Source organism: Phragmites australis, chromosome 6, assembly GCF_958298935.1.
Source record: "Phragmites australis chromosome 6, lpPhrAust1.1, whole genome shotgun sequence".
NCBI classification, from domain to species: Eukaryota; Viridiplantae; Streptophyta; class Magnoliopsida; order Poales; family Poaceae; genus Phragmites; species Phragmites australis.
This window is the reverse complement of record NC_084926.1, coordinates 43,114,245-43,137,163: the sequence shown is the minus strand read 5'-3', so window position 1 is coordinate 43,137,163 and position 22,919 is coordinate 43,114,245. Positions and strand designations below refer to the sequence as shown.

At 45.6% G+C, this 22,919-nt stretch overlaps 1 protein-coding gene across 1 annotated transcript; it reads right to left on the bottom strand.

The window, feature by feature from the left end:
* Window positions 1-12,143: 12,143 nt before the first annotated feature.
* Window positions 12,144-16,458, bottom strand: LOC133922661 (endoglucanase 5-like). Its single transcript, XM_062368073.1, has 2 exons — window positions 15,034-16,458; window positions 12,144-13,003 (listed from the first exon to the last, which is right to left on the bottom strand). The coding sequence occupies exons 1-2, from the start codon at window positions 15,919-15,921 to the stop codon at window positions 12,284-12,286; spliced, it is 1,608 nt and encodes a 535-aa protein (XP_062224057.1). The 5' UTR covers window positions 15,922-16,458; the 3' UTR covers window positions 12,144-12,283.
* Window positions 16,459-22,919: the final 6,461 nt, after the last annotated feature.

Genomic DNA, 22,919 nt, shown 5'->3' with positions numbered 1-22,919 from the left:
TAGAGGATTGACCAGCATTGCCCCGACCAGCCTAACTCTGACCAACCTCGACCCGACCAGCCTTGATCCAACTAGCCTTACCCCGACCAGACCGGGGGCGATTAGGTTGCCGTCAGCCAAGTGTCTGCACATGGGGGAAGAGACTAGCAGAAGACTCTGTTTTCGTGGGAACATCTAAATACATTCGTGGGACACTGATCCATAGTGCCTTGGATTCCCCGCCCAGTGGCTTTACGAGGATGAGACTTATGCTTACCCCTTCGCTGACGTGATAAGTTCTTCGGTTATGAGTGGATCCTTCGAGCTCTTCCTTAACTTTGTGACCCATGATCGCTGCAGGTCCTTAATGAATGTACGTGATGTCACCTAGACGGGGGGGGGGGGGGGAGGGGTGATAAGCATTTCCTGAAAATTAAAACTTCATAGCGGATTAACATAATACGGACACTCTGGTTCGATCCGGAGACTCCAATCTAACCTGGATAGTCTGGCTTGTATAGAAAATTAAAAACGGAGCAAAACTAAGCAAGTCTAGTTGGATATAAAGATTACCACATGTTCTAATTGATGTAAAAGCTTCTTTTAACCAACAACCTACAATTACAACCTCACAAACAAGTAGATCGAGGCAACCCCCCCCCCCCCAAAAAAAACAACTAGAACAAGAAAACATACAAGAATGTAAAGGAGACAAGAATTTATTTCACAAAGTTTGGATCAAACGACCCTACATCTCCGTTGAGGTTCTTACAAAGAGTCGAGTCTCTTTCAACCCTTGTTCTCACCAAGCGACCATGAAGATCAAGCTTGGGCTTACTCAAGAGTTCCTCTTCCCATACGGAGGCGAGAATAACCTTCACAAACTTCTCGGGGCACTCTACAATCTTGGGTGCTCTCCGAGCGATACCTAACCATCTAGGAGCTCCAAACTCTCCCAACTTAGCTCTAAAAATCTAGCAAGATTTAAAGCACTAGAAGAGTTAAAGGGGCTATTAAATAGCTATGAATGAGTTTGTCTCGAGTTAGATCAGCAGCAAATGAAGGGGGGGGGGGGTGAAAGGAGTATTTAAACCCAGCCCCCCAAACTAGCTATTATAGTACTTTTTGTACTGACTTGGAGTATCCGGGTTGACCTGGAGACTCCGGGTTAGGCACTCAAGCCCAAACCGAGAGTCCGACTTGGAGTCTAACTCGTAGACTCTGGGCTACTGTCCAAAATCCGGAGTATCAGGGATAACCTGGAGACTCCGGGTTTAGACAATTTTTGCAGCTATCATGGTGTTCGTGAGTAATTGCGTCTCTCAACTTTTAGGTCTAAAAGGGTACTTTGAGCACTGAGACACATTCAAGACAATCAACACGCATCTCTCTTGATAATACAATATTCCTCAACTCAAATTTGAAAATAAAATGAATTTAAACCTATGAGTAACTACATGCCGCTTTTCTTTTCTTTTTACGGGATGCCAACACCTTTTAACTTTATCGATGGGACTAAAACCTATACATAACCTCAATAAACTCATTAGTCCCTCAATCGTTTATCATCAATTATCCAAAACTGACATAGGAGGCCTAAAACACTTTCACTTAACCCCGCCTTCGGCCCTAGTCATCCCTAATCCACCGGTGCCATAGCATGGCATTCCCGACCCCCAGCCAGGTGTAGTTTCGATGCCAGGAGCATTGGTTGTGACTTCTGAGTGCATAGAGCTGGTCGTGGAGCCTGTTTCAGCCTCTGACATGCTCTCCCTAGTTGACCACTTCCCCGCCTCCATCCTCCAGCTAATTACCGAGCAGGAGACAATAGACAACCAGTGCACCGAGTTGGAGAAGTGGGTGGCCGAGTAGAAGAAAACCCGACTTCTACTTCAACAGGGAAACACCAAGCTCCAATGAGAAAAAGACATGCTCACTACTGAACATGCTGAGCTTAAGGAGAAGGAACGAAGGACTCATGGTATTCTTGAGGAAGCCTTTAGGGATATTCGAAGGCCCCTGATGAGCGTTGGGCTAGACCCTCCCTCCCCCCCCCAACCCGAAGGAAGAAAGTACTATTGAGGGTTGGGCCTTCGCCATCCGCGTCCTGATGGAAAGGTTTGCCCAGCTCTCGGGCATTCTGGCGGAGAGGACATCGAAGGACGTGGACAATGCGGCGAAGGCTGCTGTGGCGTACGTCCTCAAGTGCTACCGCAGTCGCGACCCCGCCTTCAACCTTGAGATCGTCCAGGAGGGGATCGCGATAGCAGGCCCCATAGGAGCGGAGAGGTTGGAAGAGGAGTGCCAAGGGCTGGCAGATTACGTGGGGTCCATCTTCGGGTGGAGACCTTCGAGGAAGCTGGTGAAGAGGAGTAAACCTTGAATTGTAATTTGCGCATGTATCTTGTATGAATGCGGCTTTCAACTTCTCTGATGAGCATGTGTCACTGTTGTGGTCATAGGGTCCCTGAATTGACCGAACCACCTGCCAGCTTTGAGCCCTCTACCACACCTGTAGATGGAGTGCGGTCAGAGACGTCCAAGCAACCTGCTCGCTCTGAGCCCCCGACCACGTTTACTCATCACTTCATTGACCAGTGTAGTCAGGAAGTGGTGGCCGAGTGCGAGCTTGGGTTCACGGTCGAGCGAGAGATCTTGCAGAGTGACCTTCGAGGTGCATTGGTCTTACCTTCACTCAGTCACGTGTAGTCCTAGGCCAGCCAAGCGAGGCTCAACCAGTTGGCTGACCCCTGTGAGGTTCACGACCTGTTTGCTTGGTTAGCTTGTTAGGGGGAGCTGCTCGCGGCGCGGAGAGACCTAGAGCGAATGACTAGAGAGAGAGAGAGATATTAGTGACAAGAATACTTCTACGACTGCCTCAGCCAGGCTTTTACAACCTTCGACTCGCTGTTGCGGTCCGCCGACGTTCAGGTTCACCCAACTCCTGGAGACACTGTGACTGGTCACATCGATTGGTTTTTAGCAGCCTCTGAGGAGGCTGATGATCTTGAGTGGAGGTTGCGCAAAACTTTTGGTGACCACTTTTTCGAGGTTGGAGTTACCGGTGCCTATCTTGCCCTTATCTATGTTCGTGACCATATCCCCGACCTGGACCGTGCTTCGGTAGTTGTTGTCGGCTTTGGCGGGATTCAGAGGACTACGGAGGAGCTCAGCTTTCTCGTAGACTCATTTTTGTATGTGGCTTGCTCCCTCCTTTGGAATGTTTGGTTTGACCCGCTGAGGGGCATCTTCGGATCTTAGGGATACTGAATGAAAATGTTAGAAACAACCCCTGAGTAATACTCGAGTAGTTATTTTGTAATGTAAGGATATGCTTTTATGTAAAATTTCTATGTGGTGGCGAGTAGGTTCTGAGTGCCCGTTACAATTAGGGGTGGGGGCAAGGCTTCCGTACCTCTCGCTAGTTAGGTTTCTGGCGACTAGGATAACCCTTGGCACGACAAGTCCTTCAGTGGCAACCAGCGCTTGACCCGAGTTTGGACTTATGGCTTTAAGGTCGTTACCCCCGGCCGCCCATATCCTTGAAACTGCGTGAGTGGCAACTTGAATCCCTTCTCAACGGTTTGGTACTCACCGTAAAAATGAACATGCAAAGTAACTAGCAGTGCGGGAAAGTAGTGAAAAATGACTATATCTAAACTGCTCTAGCTCCCGACCACCTAGTTGGCGGGAAAGCTACCGTTCAGGTGATTATGCTCTTGAATCGAAAACACTCACAATCTGTCGAGAGACCGCTCTCATCTGGGAAATCCTGCAAAACAAAGAGTCTAGTTATTGAATTGGAAAAACTTACAAGCTCTTATTCCACGCTCGTCCCAGAACATCTTGCAAAATAAAAAACACGTACTCGCTCTCGAGCAGTCTTATACATAGAACTTGTGCAACTGGTCGATGTTTCATGAATTGTGCATTTCATGGCTGTCCTCCATGGATAGCTTGACTGCACCAGGTCGAGTAACCTTGACCACTGTGTAGGGTCCCTCCCACTTTGGAGGGAGCTTATTCCGACCCGTCTTATTCTGAACTTTTCTTAGGACTAGGTTGCCTACAACTAGTGTCCACTCCCACACCCGACGGTTGTGGTAGCGCTTGAGGCTCTGTTGGTATCGAGCTGCTTGAATTAGATCATGATCGTGGAACTCTTTGATCAGTTTTATATTATCCTCCCATCGAGCCACCTGGTCGCCATCCGAGTAGTCGGCCACCCGAGGAGACTAGAGGGTGATCTCGGAGGGGAGCATTGTTTCAGTGCCATAGACTAGAAAGAACAGAGTCTCTGAAAGTGCATCTAGGCCCCCTAAGTGGGTTTTGGCTTATTGATGATAAAATGATTAAGGAACTAACATGCTTATCTAAGTTATGAACAGGTTTAAGCATTAGTTGAAAAGATAAGTGACGTTTGACGCCCGTCGAAACAAATGGAGAATCAACGAAGAGTACTCAATAGGATTTAAATTCTTTTATCTTTGAAATTGAGTCTAGGATAGCCGCTCTATTAAGAGGGTTGCATTTGATTGCTTGGTTAGTGTCTCAATGCTCAAGATATCCTTTAGAACCAACTAGTTGAGAGACACAATCACCCACGGACACCGAGTTAATTCTGCAAAAAATTCACTGAGTCCGGATACTCCGGTGTTCACCGGATACTCCGGTACTCAGTATTTAGTCCAGAGTCTCCGAGAGAGACTCCGGCAGAGAGTCTCGGTTACGGTTTATTTTTATTGGAAAAAGACCGGAGTCTCCGGTGTACACCGAATACTCCGGTAAATTTATGGGTTAACAGACCAGAGTCTCCGAGGGAGACTCCGCCAGAGAGTCTCGGTTAGGTGTTTATTTTAATTGAAAAGGACCGGAGTCTTCGGTGTTCACCGGATACTCCGGTAAGAAATTAAGTTTTAACCGGAGTCTCCGAGAGAGACTCCGGCAGAGAGTCTCGGTTAGCTTTTAATCTTTTTGATAAAAAAGATCGGAGTCTCCGGTGTGCACCGGATACTCCGGTACTTGGAGAGGCCGGAGGGTCCGATTAGTCTCTGGACTTAATGTTTTTGAAAGCCCTGTCAGGACCGGAGACTCCGGTGTTCACCGGAGACTCCGGTAATTTAACAGAACTGTAACGGCTAGTTCTGACACGTTCTGTGACCGATCTGACGCCGTTTTTGGATTTAGGGCCGGATACTCCGGTGTTCACCGGATACTCCAGTTAGTTCTGACAAAACAGTAACGGCTAGTTTTTGAGAGAGGGCTATAAATGCTCCCACACCCCATGGCATTTAGTGATTGCTGTTGCTGGTGAACTTTAGACCTCTTGAGAACTTTAAGAGTATTCAAAGACCCTCCAACCACCTCTAGTGCAAAGTTTGCAAAAATTTAGAGAGTTTGTGTTTGGAGAGGGTTCAAGCCACTTGAGCATTGAGTTCTTCATCGAGCATTCGCTGCGATCATTTCTCTTGAAGCTTTGTGCTTCTAGACGGTAAGGCGTCGCCCGTAGAGCACCCAAACTTGTGGAGTGCCACGGGAAGTTTGTAAACATCTTCGAATTGAGTAAGAATTTCTAGCTTGATCTTGGTGGTCGCTAGAAGAGGATAGGGTTGGAAAAGACCCGGCTCTTTGTGAGCTCCTCAACGGAGACATAGGCACTTCTTTGTGAGGTGGCCGAACTCCGGGATAATCTCTTGTGTTCGTTCGTGCAATTTATTTTATTGTGTGAAATTTGTGATTCATCATACAAATTGCTCTAGTGATCATCTTGCTAGTGTTAAGTGTTATTCTAACTCTGTGATATCCAGTAGACCTAGCTTCAACCTTAGATTCTAGCTATTTGCTTTAATTCGTAGTTGTTCTAGAATTTTTGTATAGACTGGAGACTCCGGACTAGACCGGAGACTCCGGACCAGACCGAAGTATCCGACCTTCACCGGAGTATCCGGCAGATTTAATCCGCTGTTTTAGTTTTAATTTTTAGAAAAGCCTATTCACCCCCCTCTAGGCACTTTCAGTCTCGGCAGTGTCTCTGCTGGGGGTCATTTGTAGCGACCAGAGCATTGTGGGGAGTTCGTCCACCTAACGTCTTGAGTAGCTCTGAAGCCGATCAAAGACTCGGATTTTGACGCATTGTAGTATCATCTCATTTGCCCTTTCGACCTGCCCATTGCTCTGGGGGCGTGCCACCAACGTGAAGCATAATTTGGTCTCGATCTCTTCGTAGTAGTCTCAGAAAGCGCTAATGGTGAACTGAGCCCCGTTGTTCATAACTATGCAATTCGAACTGTCGAACCGTACTACCAACCCACATATGAACTTGATCGCTGATGTGGTGGCGATCTTCGTGATGAGCTCAGCTTTGATCTACTTAGTGTATTTAACGACAGCCACAAATAAGAATTCAAAACCATTAGGGGCTTTAAGGAACAGTCCCACGATATTGAGCCCCCAAACAGCGAAAAGCTAAGATAGTGGTATGGTTTGCATCTGGTCTGACATGACTCGCACCATTTCACCAGCTCGCAAGCATCTTGGAGGGCCGTTGGCCAATAAAATCCTTGTCAGAACACTTTTCCAACTAGAGTGCGGTATGAAGCGTGACTACCATATATGTCTCTGTGGATATCAAAGAGCAATGTGCTCCCCTCTTCCTAAGTGATGCATTTCAGTAAAAGGTCGTTACTCCCTCAGCGTTAAAGGCATCCCTTTACCAGGGAGTATCTGCGGGCTCGTCACGTGACCTTTTCTGTTGATGCATCATCGTTAAGGACTGCTCGATTCTGAAGATAGTCCAAGATCTGATACATCCAGGTCGTACCCGAATCAAGCAGGACAACCACATGATGGCCACCCGAGGTCGACGATACCAAAGGAGGGGTTGCCTCAAATGGTGCTGCCTCTGGTGCTCCCCTTCACCTTGGCCCAAGACCGCATTGGATGGTCGTATGAGTCTTTCTTCAAAGACTCTGACTGGGACAGTTTCGCGAGAAGAAGCTAGACAAACCAGCTCATCGGCTAGGAAGTTGTCCTTGTGGGGGACATGTCTGACCTCAAAGTCGATAAAGCATCACTCCATGTTTCTCACTTTGAAGAGGTATACCATCATTGTCGCATCAGAGAACTGAAATTCCTTTTGCACTTGGTTCATGACTAGTAGCGAGTCCCCTATCGCTAATAGGCGTTTTATCCCAAGCGTAGAAGCAGCTCGCATTCCGGACAGGAGGCTCTCGTATTCCGTAATATTGTTAGTGGCTAGGAAACATAATTGTACTACATACCTAAGGATGTCACCGATCGATGAGGTCAGGACCACTCCAACCCCCGCTCCCGACAATGTAAATGACCCATCAAAGTGCATGGTCCAGTGCCCATCTACCTTTGGTCACTGTTCCCACTCAGGCTCAAAGGATGACCACTCAGCAACAAAATTGACCAGTGCTTGAGACTTGATAGCCGTTCGGGGTGTGAACTAAATACCGAACTCCCCGAGCTCTACTGTCCACTTTGCTGTTCTTCCTGCTGCATCCCTATTATGGAGAATTTCTTTAATTGGCAGTGAGAAGATTTCGTTGATTTTATGAGCCTAGAAGTAGTGTATAAGCTTGCGAGAGGCCATCAACATGGCATACAGTAGCTTCTGAACATATGGATACTGAGCCTTTGCGTCGTGTAAGACCTTACTGACGAAGTACACTGGTCGCTAAAAGAACTTCTCATTTAACAACCAGGGCTGCACTCATGACCTGTGGGGTACCTGCAGCATAGAGCAAGAGCTCCTCGTCTGGTCAAGGAGCGGTTGGTACAGGAGGGGACGAAATGTATCTTTTGAGATCCAGAATGGTCGCTTTTCTTTAGGAGCTTAAAGAGCGACATCCCCTTCTCCCTTAGCCTCAAGATGAACCTGCTCAAAGTCACCATACACCCTATTAGTTTATGGATTTTCTTTAACCTGGTTAGGGTTCTCATCTGGTCGATGGCTTTGATCTTGTTGGGGTTTGCCTTAATTCCTCGACTAGATACGAGGAACCCGAGCAATTTCCCTTATGGGACTCCAAACATGGACTTCACGGGGTTCTGCTTCATGAGGTACTTTCGAAGGTTGTCGAACGTTTCTTGAAGGTTCCTTGGTCCTACTCTTGATGACCACATCATCAACATATGCCTCGACGTTTCTACCGAGTTGTGGTCAAAGAATGAGCTAAATACAATACTAGTAAGTGGAACTAACACTTTTTAAACCAAAAGGTATTTTTACATAGCAAAAGACCCCAAAAGGCATTACAAAAGCAATCTTCTCCTCATCTTCTCTATACATGCTAATCTGGTGGTACCCCGAATGGGCATATAAGAATCTTAGAAGATTGCTGTCAGTGGTTGAGTCAACAAGTTGGTCGATTCGGGGTAGAGGGGAGAGATCCTTCGGGCATGCCTTGTTGAGGTCGGTGAAGTCGACGCACATCCTCCACTTACCATTGTGTTTTTGGACCATGACTAGGTTAGCCAGCCACTCTGGGTATTACACCTCTTGAATGAAGCCTGTTTCTAGGAGCTTGTCGATCTCCTCACGAAGTACTTCTTTTCGGTCGGGTGCAAACCGATGCACCTTTTGTTTTATTGGTCGCGCGTTAGGCCGTACCGATAACTTGTGCTCGATCATGTCCCTAGGGACTCTAGGCATATCGAACTACTTCCACAAAAAGACGTCTGCATGTGTCTGGACGAAAGTGATGAGCATGAATTCCTATTTAGGGTCCAGGCTGGCCCCAATCTAGACTGTCCTGGATGGGTCAGAGTCATCGAGGCAAACGACCTTGAGCCGATCGTCTGGACTAGCGACAACGTGGACCTTCACCGAGCGACCATTGGGTCTGGTGTTCTCAGGTTGCGACTCGGGAGTCAGCTCAACCATGTAGAGACTCCTCTTGTCACAATGATGGCTCCCGTCGGACCATGAATCTTGATGACCTGGTAAGTGTAGTGGGCAATGGCCATGAATTAGGCCATCGCTGGTCGCCCCAGGATCGCATTGTAAGTAGTCTCGAAGTCTGTCATATCGAACATGACTTTTTCGGTCTTGAAGTTACTCGACGAGATGAAAGTGACGGCCAACTCAATTTGCGCCAATGGTTTTGCTGAGGAGCTAGGGTGATTCCGAAGATGGGAGGAGAGTGCTTCAACATGCTCCTTAGAATCTACAGGGCGTCCAACGCGTCGGCGAAGAGGAGGTTGATGGAGCCCCCTCCATCGACCAGTACGGGACCCAGACTGATGTTGTGCACCGTTGGCTCGACCACGATGGGGTAGCGACCAAGGCGTTTGACCTGCGCTGGGTGGTCAGCCTGGCTAAAAGTCAAGGGTACCTCCGACCACTTCAGGCGCGGGCTTGGGTCTAGAGTGGTGGCCCACACCTCACGGACCACCGACTTGTACTCCTTGTTCAAGGAATATGTTACGGTGCTCCTGAAGATATGGTGGACCATGTAATTGGCCTGTTAGAAACCCAACACCGACTGGTCGGGGTCAACCTCATCCTCACTATTGTCATTGTGACTAGGCCCACGCTCCCCAAGTTCCTTGTCGATGATGCTCCGCATGACCTTGCATTCGGTCAGATCGTGGGTGTCGGTACGTCGTATCAGGCAGTAGCCTCGGCCCTTCCTTCCATCCTTTTTCTCGAAGTGCCAGCGCGGTTGGCCAGTCTGCTCGACTGCCATGACATTGGGTGGTCCTAGCTTGCGTTTGTTCTTTTTTTTTCTCCTTCCGGCTGCCCTCCTAGGAAGAGGCGGGTGTTCAGATGGCAGCTATGGCTTTGCGTCGATCTGACGCACTTGGGCCTCAGCGGCCTACGCGCACTTATCGGCGAGCTCGAAGAGCTCGGTAGTGCTTCAGACTTCCTTGGTGACCAGCTTTTCAACCATCTTATGGTCTCTCACCCGTTATCCTTGGAATGGTATTCCGACGTTCGATGAAACACCGGATGAAGTCTCGTAACGACTCACCCTGTCGCTGCCTTACCTGATATAGGTCATCCTCGACACCTGGTCAGGCATAGGTCCCCTGAAAGTTGGCAACAAACTGGTCGCACAAGTCCTCCTAGGAGTGAATTGACCATCTGGGAGGTTCATAAGCTAAGACCGGGCTAAGTCAGTCTAGGCGGTCGAGAAATAGTTGGCTATGACTTTCCCGTGGCCACCTGCAGCCTGCACCATGGTGATATAGATATGCAAAAACTCCTTGGGATTGGTTGAGCCATCATATTTTTCTGCTAGGATCGGCCAGAACTTGTCTGGCCAGCGCCCCTCTCGCCTAGGAGGATATGGCATTGCACCTCATCCCATAACAGGGGGTGGTCACTCGCTGATGGGAGGCGGAACGTTCTCGGGGAGAGAGATGACGGTCTCGTAGCCCGGACGATAGGTTGAAGGAATCTAATGTCTCCCTACGAGGGAAAGGTGAGTGGTAGGGCTGCTTGTCCTTTTCCAGCTCATGCCGAGCGTGATCTCCCTGCTCTCTGTCAGCCCTCTGACCTTGGATCATGCCACAGAGGTCACATTGATGAAGAGAGTCACGCAGGTCAATGAGTTGGCTATCCCAAGGTGACAGGGGTCTCCAAACATTTCCTGCCTTGGAGGGAGCACGAGATCTTTCCTGCCGCGAGGCTTGTTGTGAGTCTTGGTGATCGTGACATTCACCAATCCTTGCGACGGACGTGGCGTTTGCCGCCATGATTTGGCGTTGGGCGATCTCGACCAGGAGGGCGAGGTCGCGCAGCCAGGTGGCTATTGGTGAACCCTCCGGTACTGCTACCGGTGGGTGGCTGAGAAGCATTTGCACGGTCTGCAGATTATGTGCTGGTGTCATAGCCTCGTAGTCAAGCTACTGAGCGTGGAGCAGTGACATATCACGAGGAGGGGAGCCCCAGTGCCCACATGGTGTGATGTCCTAGGTGACACTACCACAGATTGCGCTCTATGCGGGAGTTCCTCTGGACGATGTTGTAGTTGTTGGGGTTGTATCGGAGAGCCTCCCTGTTCGGTGCCACTCCGATTTGGTGTCTCATGCTTGGAGCATACCGGGCTCATCTCGGTCGTACCCCATGACAAACACCTCATGGCGACCGGAGTCCTCGGAGTGGGACTCAACGGTTGCCATAGATCCGGTCATAGGTAGCCCAATCAAGTCATCAACACTTACCAAAACGCGAAAATGCACCCTCTATCTGGCGCGTCAACTGTCGAGAGTTAATCCCTAACAATACTTCTAGGGTATATCGGACGATGGGTGCGTGATTGACGTGTTCGGTGTGTGTATGAACTCAAGAACAATATGATTATCCAGGTTGAGGCATCCCATGTGATAACAACCCTATAACATGTGTATTCTTTTATGTATAATATGAAATTGTTTACATATTTGTTCCTCTCTTCTTACAAGTCCATTCCTCCTCTATTTATATAGCAGGAGTGATGTACATACAAATAAACTATGCCAATAACGTGACCGGTCTAACTCTGATGAAAACAATTACCCCTAGCTAGGGTAGGTATGCAGACCCTACACTGATCGACAAGCCTGCTTTGTCCCGTCGCCCCACACCGCATGCCAGCCTGTGACGTCGCCCCATCTACCGTGCGACATCACACCTGTCTGTAACACCATCCCGTAACATTTAATGCTATGGGATGAGACACTGCCTATCTGTGCCGACCAAGACTTTGTTCGCTGGAGAGGTGCTTAGAGAAGAAAAATAATTGAGTAGATAATATTTAATGCGATTTGATAGGTTAAGATAAAATATCTACCCTGTGACCAGTAAGACATACCTCCGCGACCAGGAGGCTGGTCACGAGATCCTTGCCTAATCGCGTAATAGGGTCACAGTCTTTGAAAAAATATCTACCATCAGCTGACATTTCCTTAAGCGGACTGCCTCTGGCAGGGGACTTCCTTATTCTATACACCGATAATACTAAATTAATTTCATATATATATAACACGTATGCAATTACAAGGTGAAAGCTAAATTAGATACCACACAGTTTTTAACATCTGCTGCAACTACTAGCTTACCGAGATGAGCCCGACATCGCTGCTTCAATTAAAAGTTTATTTTTCTTCCTTTCGATTCCTTTCTATGTGCAAAACATGAAACAAATACTCTATGAATCAACAAAAAGAATCATGTATACATACATCCATCCTAATCAACACTCCAGGATCATTTTTTTTTCTATTTTCTTTCATCAATGTTTATTTTTCCACCGTCTCATCGAAGGTTTTTTTTAAGGAATGAATTCGTCTATCAAAGATCCGCCTCTGGCGCCAAAGTCGCCGACGACGACGGCCGCCGTGGCTGCTGCCCCTCGAGCTGCATGAACTTGGAGAAGACCCCGACCATGGGCGCGGTGTTGTACGTACAGGCCTCCGTCTGCATGTACGCGCCGCGGTGGTCGTTGAAGACGTCCTCGGCGTTGGGGCCCCCCACGACGGCGCCGACGAGGTCGTGCGGGTTCTCCCGTCGCGCGCTGTACCACGAGTCGAACCCCTGCAGGCACCCGATGAAGTCCCGGTTGTGCCGGTACGACGCGCTCGACGCCGCACGGTGGTGGACCTGCCGCGGGTATGCCGCGCCGTAGCCGACGAGGTAGCTGGTCCGCATCGGATTGGTGCCCAGGATGTAGTCGGCCTGGGACTTGGCGAACGCCAGCACGTCGCCGGCGTCCGCGAAGCCGCCCTCGCCGCCGGCGTCGATGCCGCCGCAGCGGAGGGGCTGACCCAGGGCGGCGAGCACGTCGGAGTAGACAGTGAGGAGGAAGGCGGCGCTGGAGACGTACTGGAGGTTATTCCAGGGGCGGATGAAGAGCAGCCCCGCCGGGGTGCGGCCGGCGTTGTGCTCGGCGCCGCCGGGGTTCCGGTTCATGCACGAGCACACGTAGTACTCCGCATTGGACCGCAACTGCTCCACCACCGCGCGCTGCTCGTCGCTCAGACGCAGTAGCTGCTGCTTCTCCTCAACCAGAAGCTGTTCATTTCATTTCAAGAAAAAAAAAGCAGCTGTCAAATACACATCTCAAATTAATTATCACGTAGTAGATGATGAATTAAACCTTATTCAAACTGTTCATATAATCATATTCCACAAACTTCAAAAGGGGTTAAGTCATGAGTTCTGAACGTTTGAAGAATCTTCTCGGGAAAAAAGTCAATGTTGCACCTTCCAAAAAAACCGAACATATTTTGCGTTATTGATTTTTTTTAAGGAATTTCGATTAGTTGCAATATTTCGCATGCGATCCGAAGATTATGTGATTCAAGAAAATGCATGCCACTTGCAGTAAGTACAATGCACAAGCCGGCCTCTCTTTATCAGTGAGACATCAAGCGTCATGAATTTTTCTTAGACTGAAACACATAAAAAAATAGCATTGTTTTGTTTCATTGTCAGTTCATATTAGCCAAAAATTGCACCAAACTCTATAGTGCTGTTGACTTCAGGAGAAAGATTAGTAACTACTGCATGCCCAATTGCCCATTGGCCAGCCATGTGGATGTGTCTATATATGACACAAACCTTCTCTATATGGTTATGGGCCAAATTTTACTGTCGACAATAACTAGTTGTAGAGGCTCATATGTAACTAGACAAAGTTAAAGGTACATAATTGAGAAAAATTAGAATCCTGGCCAAATGATCCTTCCTAGGTTCAATCTGTCAGGGCTCTGGTTGAGACCCAACCACTTCAACTTTTCCCAAACATGTAACTACTGTTGGTTGAATGCATGCCCCTTGGGTATGATTCTGTTCACCTTAAAAATGGCTCTAGTGCTGTCTACTTGCCTTCATGAGGAAGAGCTGTCTCATGCTCTCAAATACTTTTAACAGTTGTCCTCAAATTGTATAACGCTTTCTATAACAAATTCTAAAATGACACTGACTCCTCTTCTCCAACTGCACCAGCAAGATGGCTAGAATCCTCAGGGTTAGTTGATTTGCTTGCTTCAGAACAGCACATTCCAAGAATGGTGGCAGACGAGAAAGGCTTGTGGATGCATAAAGAAATGGGCACGCTGCCTTGTTTTCTAAGCATTGGAGGTAACTGTGGTCAATGGAGTTAGGATTAGGAAGGCAGTCCATTTCTACAAGACCCCAATAATGTCATCAGTCTACTACACCTTATAAATAATATACAGGGTTAGGAAAACAGACTGTTTCTTGAAGAATAATGCTACATACCTAGAGCACATGAGAGAAAAATGTTAGAAATGGTTAGCAGTGGACAAAAGAACAGGTAGAGGAAAGACCAGCTTGCTCCATAAACAAGTGAGACTCGATAATTAGCTCTGTTAAGTACCATCATCTACTTAAACAACTAGATTTGCCAATGTACATGGTTTTTGTGGGTGTTATGCGATTTGCCTCAAATTCAGAAGAAAAAAAGATGCGCCAAATCAGCGCATATGTATATGCAGTTGTCCTGCGTATTCTCGAAAAGCATATACGGCTCTATGCATTCCTCTACAAGATGGAGTTGTTGGATGTGGTGCATCCATCAAATTCAAACACAAGCAAGGCAGGGCTATGCTTGTAAGCTAGACTAAGCAAAAGGAAAGGGTGCACCAAACAGGCTTGCCCTTCATGCTAGTTTAGAACTGGTGGTACTCTGCAGTTAAACATCTATCCACATCAGATTGGGACAACCACAAGAGAATGTTAACTCACCATGCACACTATCTACCTACCGTTGATTCAGATTTCATGCCATGAATGTCATCAATCTACACCCCGATCAACGGTGGAAAAAAATTGTTCGATTTTAACAATGACAAGAGGAAAAAAAAGCAATGTGACAAGAGAACAAGATGATGGCACAATCAGGAAAGGTATGGAAAGATATATTTGGAACGCGCGAATTCCACATCAAGTTTGAAGGAGTTTCGCAGGAAACGGTTCGATTAATGTAGGATTTGAGAAAAAAATTCCCGTGTTTCGAACGAGCCGAAGTTAGAAGGCATATCCCAGCTCGATTAATGTAGTACAGATGCAGTGCGTACCTCGGATGCGAGGACCTGGAGTCCGGAGTACTTGATGTCCCAGCTGAACTCGGAGACGGCCCATCCGGTGCCGCCGAAGGCATCGGCGTTGGCGAGCGCGTAGTCGAGGTAGTCGCGGCGGCCGGTGGCGCGGTGCAGCCAGAGCGCCGCCCACAGGAGCTCGTCCTGGTACCCGCTCGATGACGGGTAGTAGCTCCTCACCGACTCCACGCTCGCGTCGTAGCGGCCCCGGTACGTGTCCGCGAACTCGAACAGCTGCTGCGCGTGGTGGAGGAGCAGGTGCGCGTAGTGCGCGTCGCCGGCGCGCCGGAACACGACGGAGGCGGCCGCCATGGCCGCGGCGGTCTCGGCGGCGACCTCCGACCCCGGGTTCTCGGCGTCCACCTTGTACGCGCGCCGCGACGTGGTCATGTCCTCCGGCCGCTGCCAGCAGTAGTGGTCCGAGTCGCCGTCGCCGACCTGCGTCCAGAGCTCGTTCGGGCTCGTGTGCGCCTTGATGAAGTAGTCGGTGCCCCACTTGATGGCCTGCAGCGCGTGCGCGAGCTCCCCAGTTGCCGCGACGCCGCCGCCGTACTCGATGACGCCCCACGACAGCATGGTAACGGTGAACGCCATTGGGAGGCCGAACTTGACGTGGTCGCCGGCGTCGTAGTACCCGCCCACCAGGTCCACGCCCTGCTCAAGGCCGTCGGTGAGGCCCGAGTGGCCGCGCCACCGCACGCGCTGGTTGTACGGCAGCCGCCCCGACCGCTGCGCCTCGAAGTAGAGCAGGCTCTTGTGCAGCGCCTCCCCGTAGTCATGCGCCGCCGCCGACGCAGCCGCCGCCACGGCCAGCGACATGGCGGCCACGGCCACGGCCACCACGAAGCTGCCGGAGACGTCGCTCATTGCAAGAACCAACCAACCACTCCTCCTTCGCGAGCTCCGCCGGCGCAAACGCAACGCATAGATCAATCCCTCATGACTATCTCGATCAAATGGAAGCCATTAATCCGAGCCACCTCGCCGCGATGCAGCCAACCAGGATCAATAATCGACTCCCAAATGCCAAGAACCGGCACGCTGGGCTTGTCTGCTCTTCTCTCTATCTCCTCGCAAAATGGAAACGGTCAACTGAAGGAATAACTGCACTCAGTAATGGCTGGCTGCTGGTTAATTCATTGCCAAATTTAGCCGGCTCTCTTCCCTGGCGAGAAGCTCAAACACGCGCCTAAAGTCTCTCATGAATATGGCATGATACGATGCATTTATAGCATACGAATGTCTGTGGAGAAACAGAAGAGAGAGAGGGGATTGGAGCATGAGGCGATGGGGGTAGGAATCGGAGGTGTGTGCATGCATGTAGGAGGAGAGAAGAAGAAAGATGCAGAGTGAGTTGGTGGATGGAAAGGCTCGTTGGCTTGGCATGGCAGCTTGGCGGTGTCTTCACAAGCGGAGGACAGGGACACCTGCTGTTAGTACGACGGGCACTAACTCTGTTTATGTTGAGTACTTAGTTGCTAACAGGGATTTCAATTTTATTTTATAATTATTTTTATTCACCAGCGAGAAGATCGAAATTCATGAATTTTCATCAAAATTTCATCATATGCCTTGTGAGTTCCATATATCTGTGAAAGAAAAATTTAAAATTAGATATTTTATTTCTTTCAAAATTCTCAAAATTTCAGGGAAACTTTAATCCGTCGCTAACTCCTCCCTGCTGTTCCTTTCCCCGCGTTGAGTTTCTCTTCTCCTGGTTGTGTCCGGCGGGTCCCAAGTCTCGCTCTGTTGTTGTCTGGTCCGAGCCCTGTCCACTGGCGAAACAGGGACACCCGTGTTCTACACCAGATGGATGGCTCGGATTAAGGTGTTGACGACGTTCGATTAATCCTGGCCGTTGGATCCTGATCCAACAACTGCAGCGCATCCGCACCCTTGCTTATAAGCCCGCCCAGCCGGGGAGTCGAAATGCCGAGCCCTGCTATTTAGCGCGAGCGCGTCAGCACGCCTCCTCACGAACCTTCTGACAGCCTCTCATTTTTTTCTTTTTTGGAAACTTTTCTCTCCCTATTTTTCTATTTTTAGAAAAAAAATAAATAAGAAAAGTTTAGTTCAAAAAAAATTAAGAAAAAAATTTGCACGAGAAAGTTAAGTTCAAAAGTTTTGAGAAAAAATTAACAAAAAAAATTGCCTTAGAAGTTTTGAGAAAAAAATTTATATAGACCCTACGCAACACTTGTTCACTCGGAGTGCACGCGAGCAGAAGAGAAATTTTGCGAAATACGCCGAGGAATAAATTGTTGTTAGATTTCCTGCTATTCTCCTATCAGCTCGCATGTCACGGAGGGACATAAACAGGTGTTCTGAAGAAGTAAGCCAAGGGATTATTTTGGGATCAAAAGTCACACACACATGTCACGTGATTGAAACGAGAGAGAGAGAAAATCAATCACCTAGAAACAGGGGAAAAAATTAAGCTATAAAGTCCTTTGATTTGGCTAGAAAATAAAAGTATACATATGAACTTGTGCGTGTTGTAGGTCAGTTCGTTGCGACGTTGCTGTCAGATGTCAGTAAGGTAGTAACCGGTGGATCGAGTCTCCATTCCTCCTCTTCTCTGAGAGAGACAAGCTAAGCCTCGACAGCACAACTTGTGACCAGTCGGATGCTTCGGTTGGAAACTTGGAATCCAAAACGAAGTCTCCGAGCAGGCATATATGTTTGTTCTAAACGTGGACTATATATGTTCTCTCTCTCGCATGCGTCAAAAAGTAGACATATACAGTCCACGTTTACAACAAGCTTGATTAGTTAGAGTTTGCATGCAACAGTGTTAGGCGAAACTGGACTTTGAATTGACGAGGGCACAAAGTAGAGTTGCAAGTGAGAAGGGAAGCCAAATTACAGGATGTTTCTAATGTATAGGATTTGTTTGAGACAGAGCTTTTAGATCAATTATTAGAGTAAAATCAATAAGACCAAAGAGTAGTTTGCAGTCTTTAACCCTTAGAGTGATTTTGTAGTAGTGATTCTCTGAAATAAATTTAGACGTTAGGAACTGAAAAAATCAGCTTCTACTAATTCATTTTCTTCACAGAATCACTTTTCCGTAGAATTTATTCTAAAAAATCATTAGAAAATAACTTTTAGTCACATAATCACTTTCCTATAAAATCACTTTAAAAAAAATTAGATCAGAAAAAACCGTAACAAACAAGCCGGTAACATCTCCAATCCGATCCCATGCATGGCCTCGATGGCTCGACCGGCTGCAATGGAAGATAACCGAATAAGACTCTGCATCAGCATTCCATTTTAACGAACAAGCAAGTATTCAGACAGCTTAACACAAGCCGCTGCAATGTCAAATCAAATTCCATAAAAACTCTTCAAGAACACACCCTGCCGTTAGGAATATTAAAAGATTCCATCATACATACCTCACCCCAAAAAAAAATCCATCATATGAAAACAGAGTCGGTGCATGCATGCATGCATTGCATCATCCATTCGTCATCACACGGCCGGGCAGGAAGGAGAAAATAGTCAAGAAGCACTGAAAGATTTGGCGAGTACGTGCACACGCTGGATGCTATCGTGTCAACATTATAAGATTACATTCAGTTGAAGCAACGTAGCTAGGTGCTGCATGTATGCATCATCTTCAACGCCGAACCTTGACGACGGATGGCAGCCTGCGAACGAATCAAAGAAATCACGGGCAGTCAAGGTCCTTCAGTTATCACCTAGCAATCTCTGTTTTCTCTCTCTCATGGACAATCTGAATTCTCAAAAGCAGCTGATGATTGAGTTGAATTCCAAGGCAGATAGATTGATAAAACTATTACTATAGGTGCATGGGCATTGCATGGAGGCATGGAGCCAAAGGCCAAGTAAAAGATGATGATGTACCAGGACTTTCTCGGATGATCAGATAGGCAGGCATATTCAAACCCAGAAGTTTGGGTGCTTATGTAGAAAAAGGAGAACACAAAGGTTGACTATATAGAACATCTTTATTCTTTTTGTTCACTTAAGTAATGAACTGTGGATGCATAAAAGATTGTGTTGGAAGACAAAGTAGTAATATTTGTTTGCATATATTTATTTACATTGCATGATGTGCACCTGTGGTTTGATACTTTGACTTTGCTTGCAGATAGAAAGAAAGGCAAAACTATCTACTAGCTGCCAGAAAAGGCCTAACCTTTTTTACCTGATCGATTGAACCACCGGTCAGCATCAGTGAACGACCAAAGGAGAACAAGTGAACGACACATGCATGCATGCAGCCACTCGTTTTCAGTTGTTTAACTATTTCCTGTGTGTGGTTGGTGGATTTGATTAAATTTGATCCAAGTGAAGGGCAATAATGCAAACATGTAGTAATTTAGGTTGGTGCTCATCAACTCCTTCGTTTACGTTTTTAAAATAAAGTGACTTGCATTGCATGGTTGCTAACTTTTCTAATTTGGCCGGCCGGACGCGCAGTTCGTTGAGGGATTAGTTAACGCAATGATTTGCTTATATATATAAAAGCAAATCTTAATATGCCTGCCTAACTGATCCATATATAATGCATGAGTTGTGACAGATCCGATCTGGTATTCACACCTTTGAGTGTTGGATCATCTGTCGTGTTTAACTTCTCAGTTCGGCCATCTTGCATCTTCTCTAGAAATAATAGTCCGGTATTCACTTCACACCATCATCGGATCATCCGATATGTACATCTTCACTGGACCAGCTTTGCAACATCTCTAATAAAATAGTCCAACGTGTACTGCTACCCATTGTCGGATCATCCGGTGTGTACTTCAACTTATGCTTCTGAGTTAAAATGCTCTGACGTGAGGTCTTCCTGAGCACCGGACCATCCAGCATATGCAATTTTTCTGGACTCAGAGATAATACTTTCAACTCTATTTTTTTTTTTTGCAACTTTGGTTAGCCATAATCATAATTGCAACACATATACATGCTTATGCAATCTCACAAATCAACAAACCAAAATAACAACCATGTCAATCACTCATCACATATAAACTAAAGCATATTTCAACTTAGTTTCTTAATCTCTCCCTTGATGAGTGCGTTGGCAACTCTCAAAGTAAAAAAAGTTTTGATTTAAAAAAATTCACCAAGAGGAGCTCATCTAAGTGACTAAAAACTCAAGAAAAAATAAAATATATCATTTGGCATAGGAAAAATTGCTTAAGCTCAAAATGAAGCAAAGAAAAGCCAAAAACAAAAACTCTCCCTTAATGAATGCACATTTTTCATTATGCAAGATTGTTCTTTGTGCATATGTTTTTCAAAAGCTTAGTGCATATTTTCTTGCCTTTTGATAATGCAAACATCAAGGACAATCATATCATGTAATGCATGAACATGCAAACCTAATAAGTTTTTACAAGTATACTATAAAATATTTACAAAAGCTAGAAATATCAAAGGGCTATGAAAAGTAGAATTCGGAGTTCACAATCGTATAGAGGCTTAAAAAGAGACAGTGACATAAGATCATGAAGCTTTACAAGCTAATCCTGAAAAATTATTGACGCATTTAAGTTCACATAGCCGAATCATGTTAAAAGTGACCACCACAAGTATCCACTAATACTGAGGCAATATAAGCATTAAGAACAAACAAACTTTAATCTTGAACTAGACATACAAGTATTCATGATAGTAGACTTTACAAACGCTCACATATGAAACAAAGACTTAGTTAGATCAAATAATTAAAACAAAATTGAGTATTTAGACACATTTCTTTATTATTCTTTTTAACCTCAAGTTGTCTCTTATCCAAGTGAAATGTCGCACGACTCGATATGGCAAACACCTCAAGATTTCAAAACAACCGTATTGTATCTCATTTGAGTTTAAGAAACTTGATTGCTTAATATTATTTAAATTGCATATATTATCAAGTTTTTATAAGATCAAGTCAAGTAGTGTCTTTGTGAGACAAGAAACACATATTCTCCTAAGGTTCTATCATGAGCTAAACGTTTAACAAAAATAGAAAATATAGTGCAATATTCCTTAATCCACAGTCTTGAATCAAGAAGTCTAGAGCAAGATATTTAGCAAACTAGCCTTAACACAAGTATTAACTAAGTCAAAGTAACTACGAACATGGTGATCAAGACTGTAGTATTTCATAGTCTACATGATTCATAAAACTGCTAAATTGCATCTTTAAAAAATATAGATTGCTTGAAATATTTCATGTCAAAGCATCAAGATGAGCCTAAGTTTAAAAGCTTACACCACACAACTACTCAAATTAGTCTAAATTCAAGTCTAACAATTGAAAATTGTTAAAGACATACAAATCAAAGTTCAACTACTATGATTATCTTACACAATGCAATGCAATCCAAATGCAACAAAAACAAGAAATAGTATGTACAATGGCAACTCCTCCTCACACAATATCATATGGATGACACACTCCAAGCTCTCCCCACCCCCCTCAGATGGGCAAATTTGGCTGCATTTAGAGGCTTGATAAATATATCGGCTAACTGGTGTTGAGTATCTATGTATCTCAAGTTAATATTTCTCTTCTCATTTTGATCTCTTAAGAAGTAAAATCCCACATCTAAATGTTTAGTTCTAGAGTGTTGAACTGAGTTATTAGTTAAGGTTATGGCACTGTTGTTGCCACACAAAAGTGGCATACTCTTAAGGTTATGGCACTAATATTTTAGAAATTTCAGAGGTGAATGAAATTTATATATTCTAGTCAAATCAAATTTTAGTCAAATTTGACCAAAATTTTAAAATTCCAACATGAATTTTGAATGAAATTTCTAAATTTTGTGTAATTCAAGTAATTGCAAATGTGAACGAATTTTTTGCGTACCAAAATAAAAATTCTTGTTGTTAAAGGTGTAGAATATTTGCATATAACCCCATCGAGTATATATTCGAATGCGGCTTCGGATTCAAACTATCTAATTCGTATTCACATTCGAGAATATTTGGATTTGTATTAGTATTTATTTTAAAATATGGATAGCAATGTGGACTAGTCTATTTGTATCCAATCCGTTTCCACCCTTAGATCTTCACATGTCTCTTCGTTGTCGCCTACGGATCACAAAACCGGTAAAGGTCAACAAGTTATCAAACCAGCTTTGGTACCAATTATAGGACTAAGAATGGAAACTACATGAGGATGAATAGGCGCTTCATAAATTTCTTCCCAAATTGATGGTCTTCTCCTATTTTAGTTACCCAACGCACCTCAAAACTAAGAGCGAAAGCAAGAACCAGAGAGAAACAAGTTGTTATGAAAATTTCTAAGGAAGATCATGGCTCTCATAGATGTACACGAACCCTAGGTTTCATTGATACTTATTCCACAAGTCGTCACCACAAAAGATAGCAACTTGAAGAAAGAAACCTTTGATTCAACAAAAAGATCACCGGAACAAGAGATTCTTCAAGTTCATGATTTATAGGCAACATAATTTAAGACTCACTTGTATACATTTATATGTGAATTTTATGCCTCAAACAATAAGAAGAACAACTTTCCGAGATGAGAAAATTTCAGCTCAAAAACCAAAACAAAAATCACAACTAAAAAGAAAAAAAACTCGCAACAAAGCAAATGAGCTAATAGAAAACTCGCAACAACATCAGAAGAAACAAACACTTCATTTGTTGCAAAGGTTAGCCCTCTTTTAGGCAGATTATAAGGTATTTTTCTCATAAAAAGCTCTCACCTATTACAAATGCTAAGATATCATCTCTCCTTTCCTCTAAAATCCTAGCATATAAACTTGAGAAATCAAGTGGAGAAGTGTTTTGGTTTGCATGTGATGAGGTATTGGCAACAATTGATGTATCTTGAACTTAGTTAGCATATGTTTGTGGATGATTGT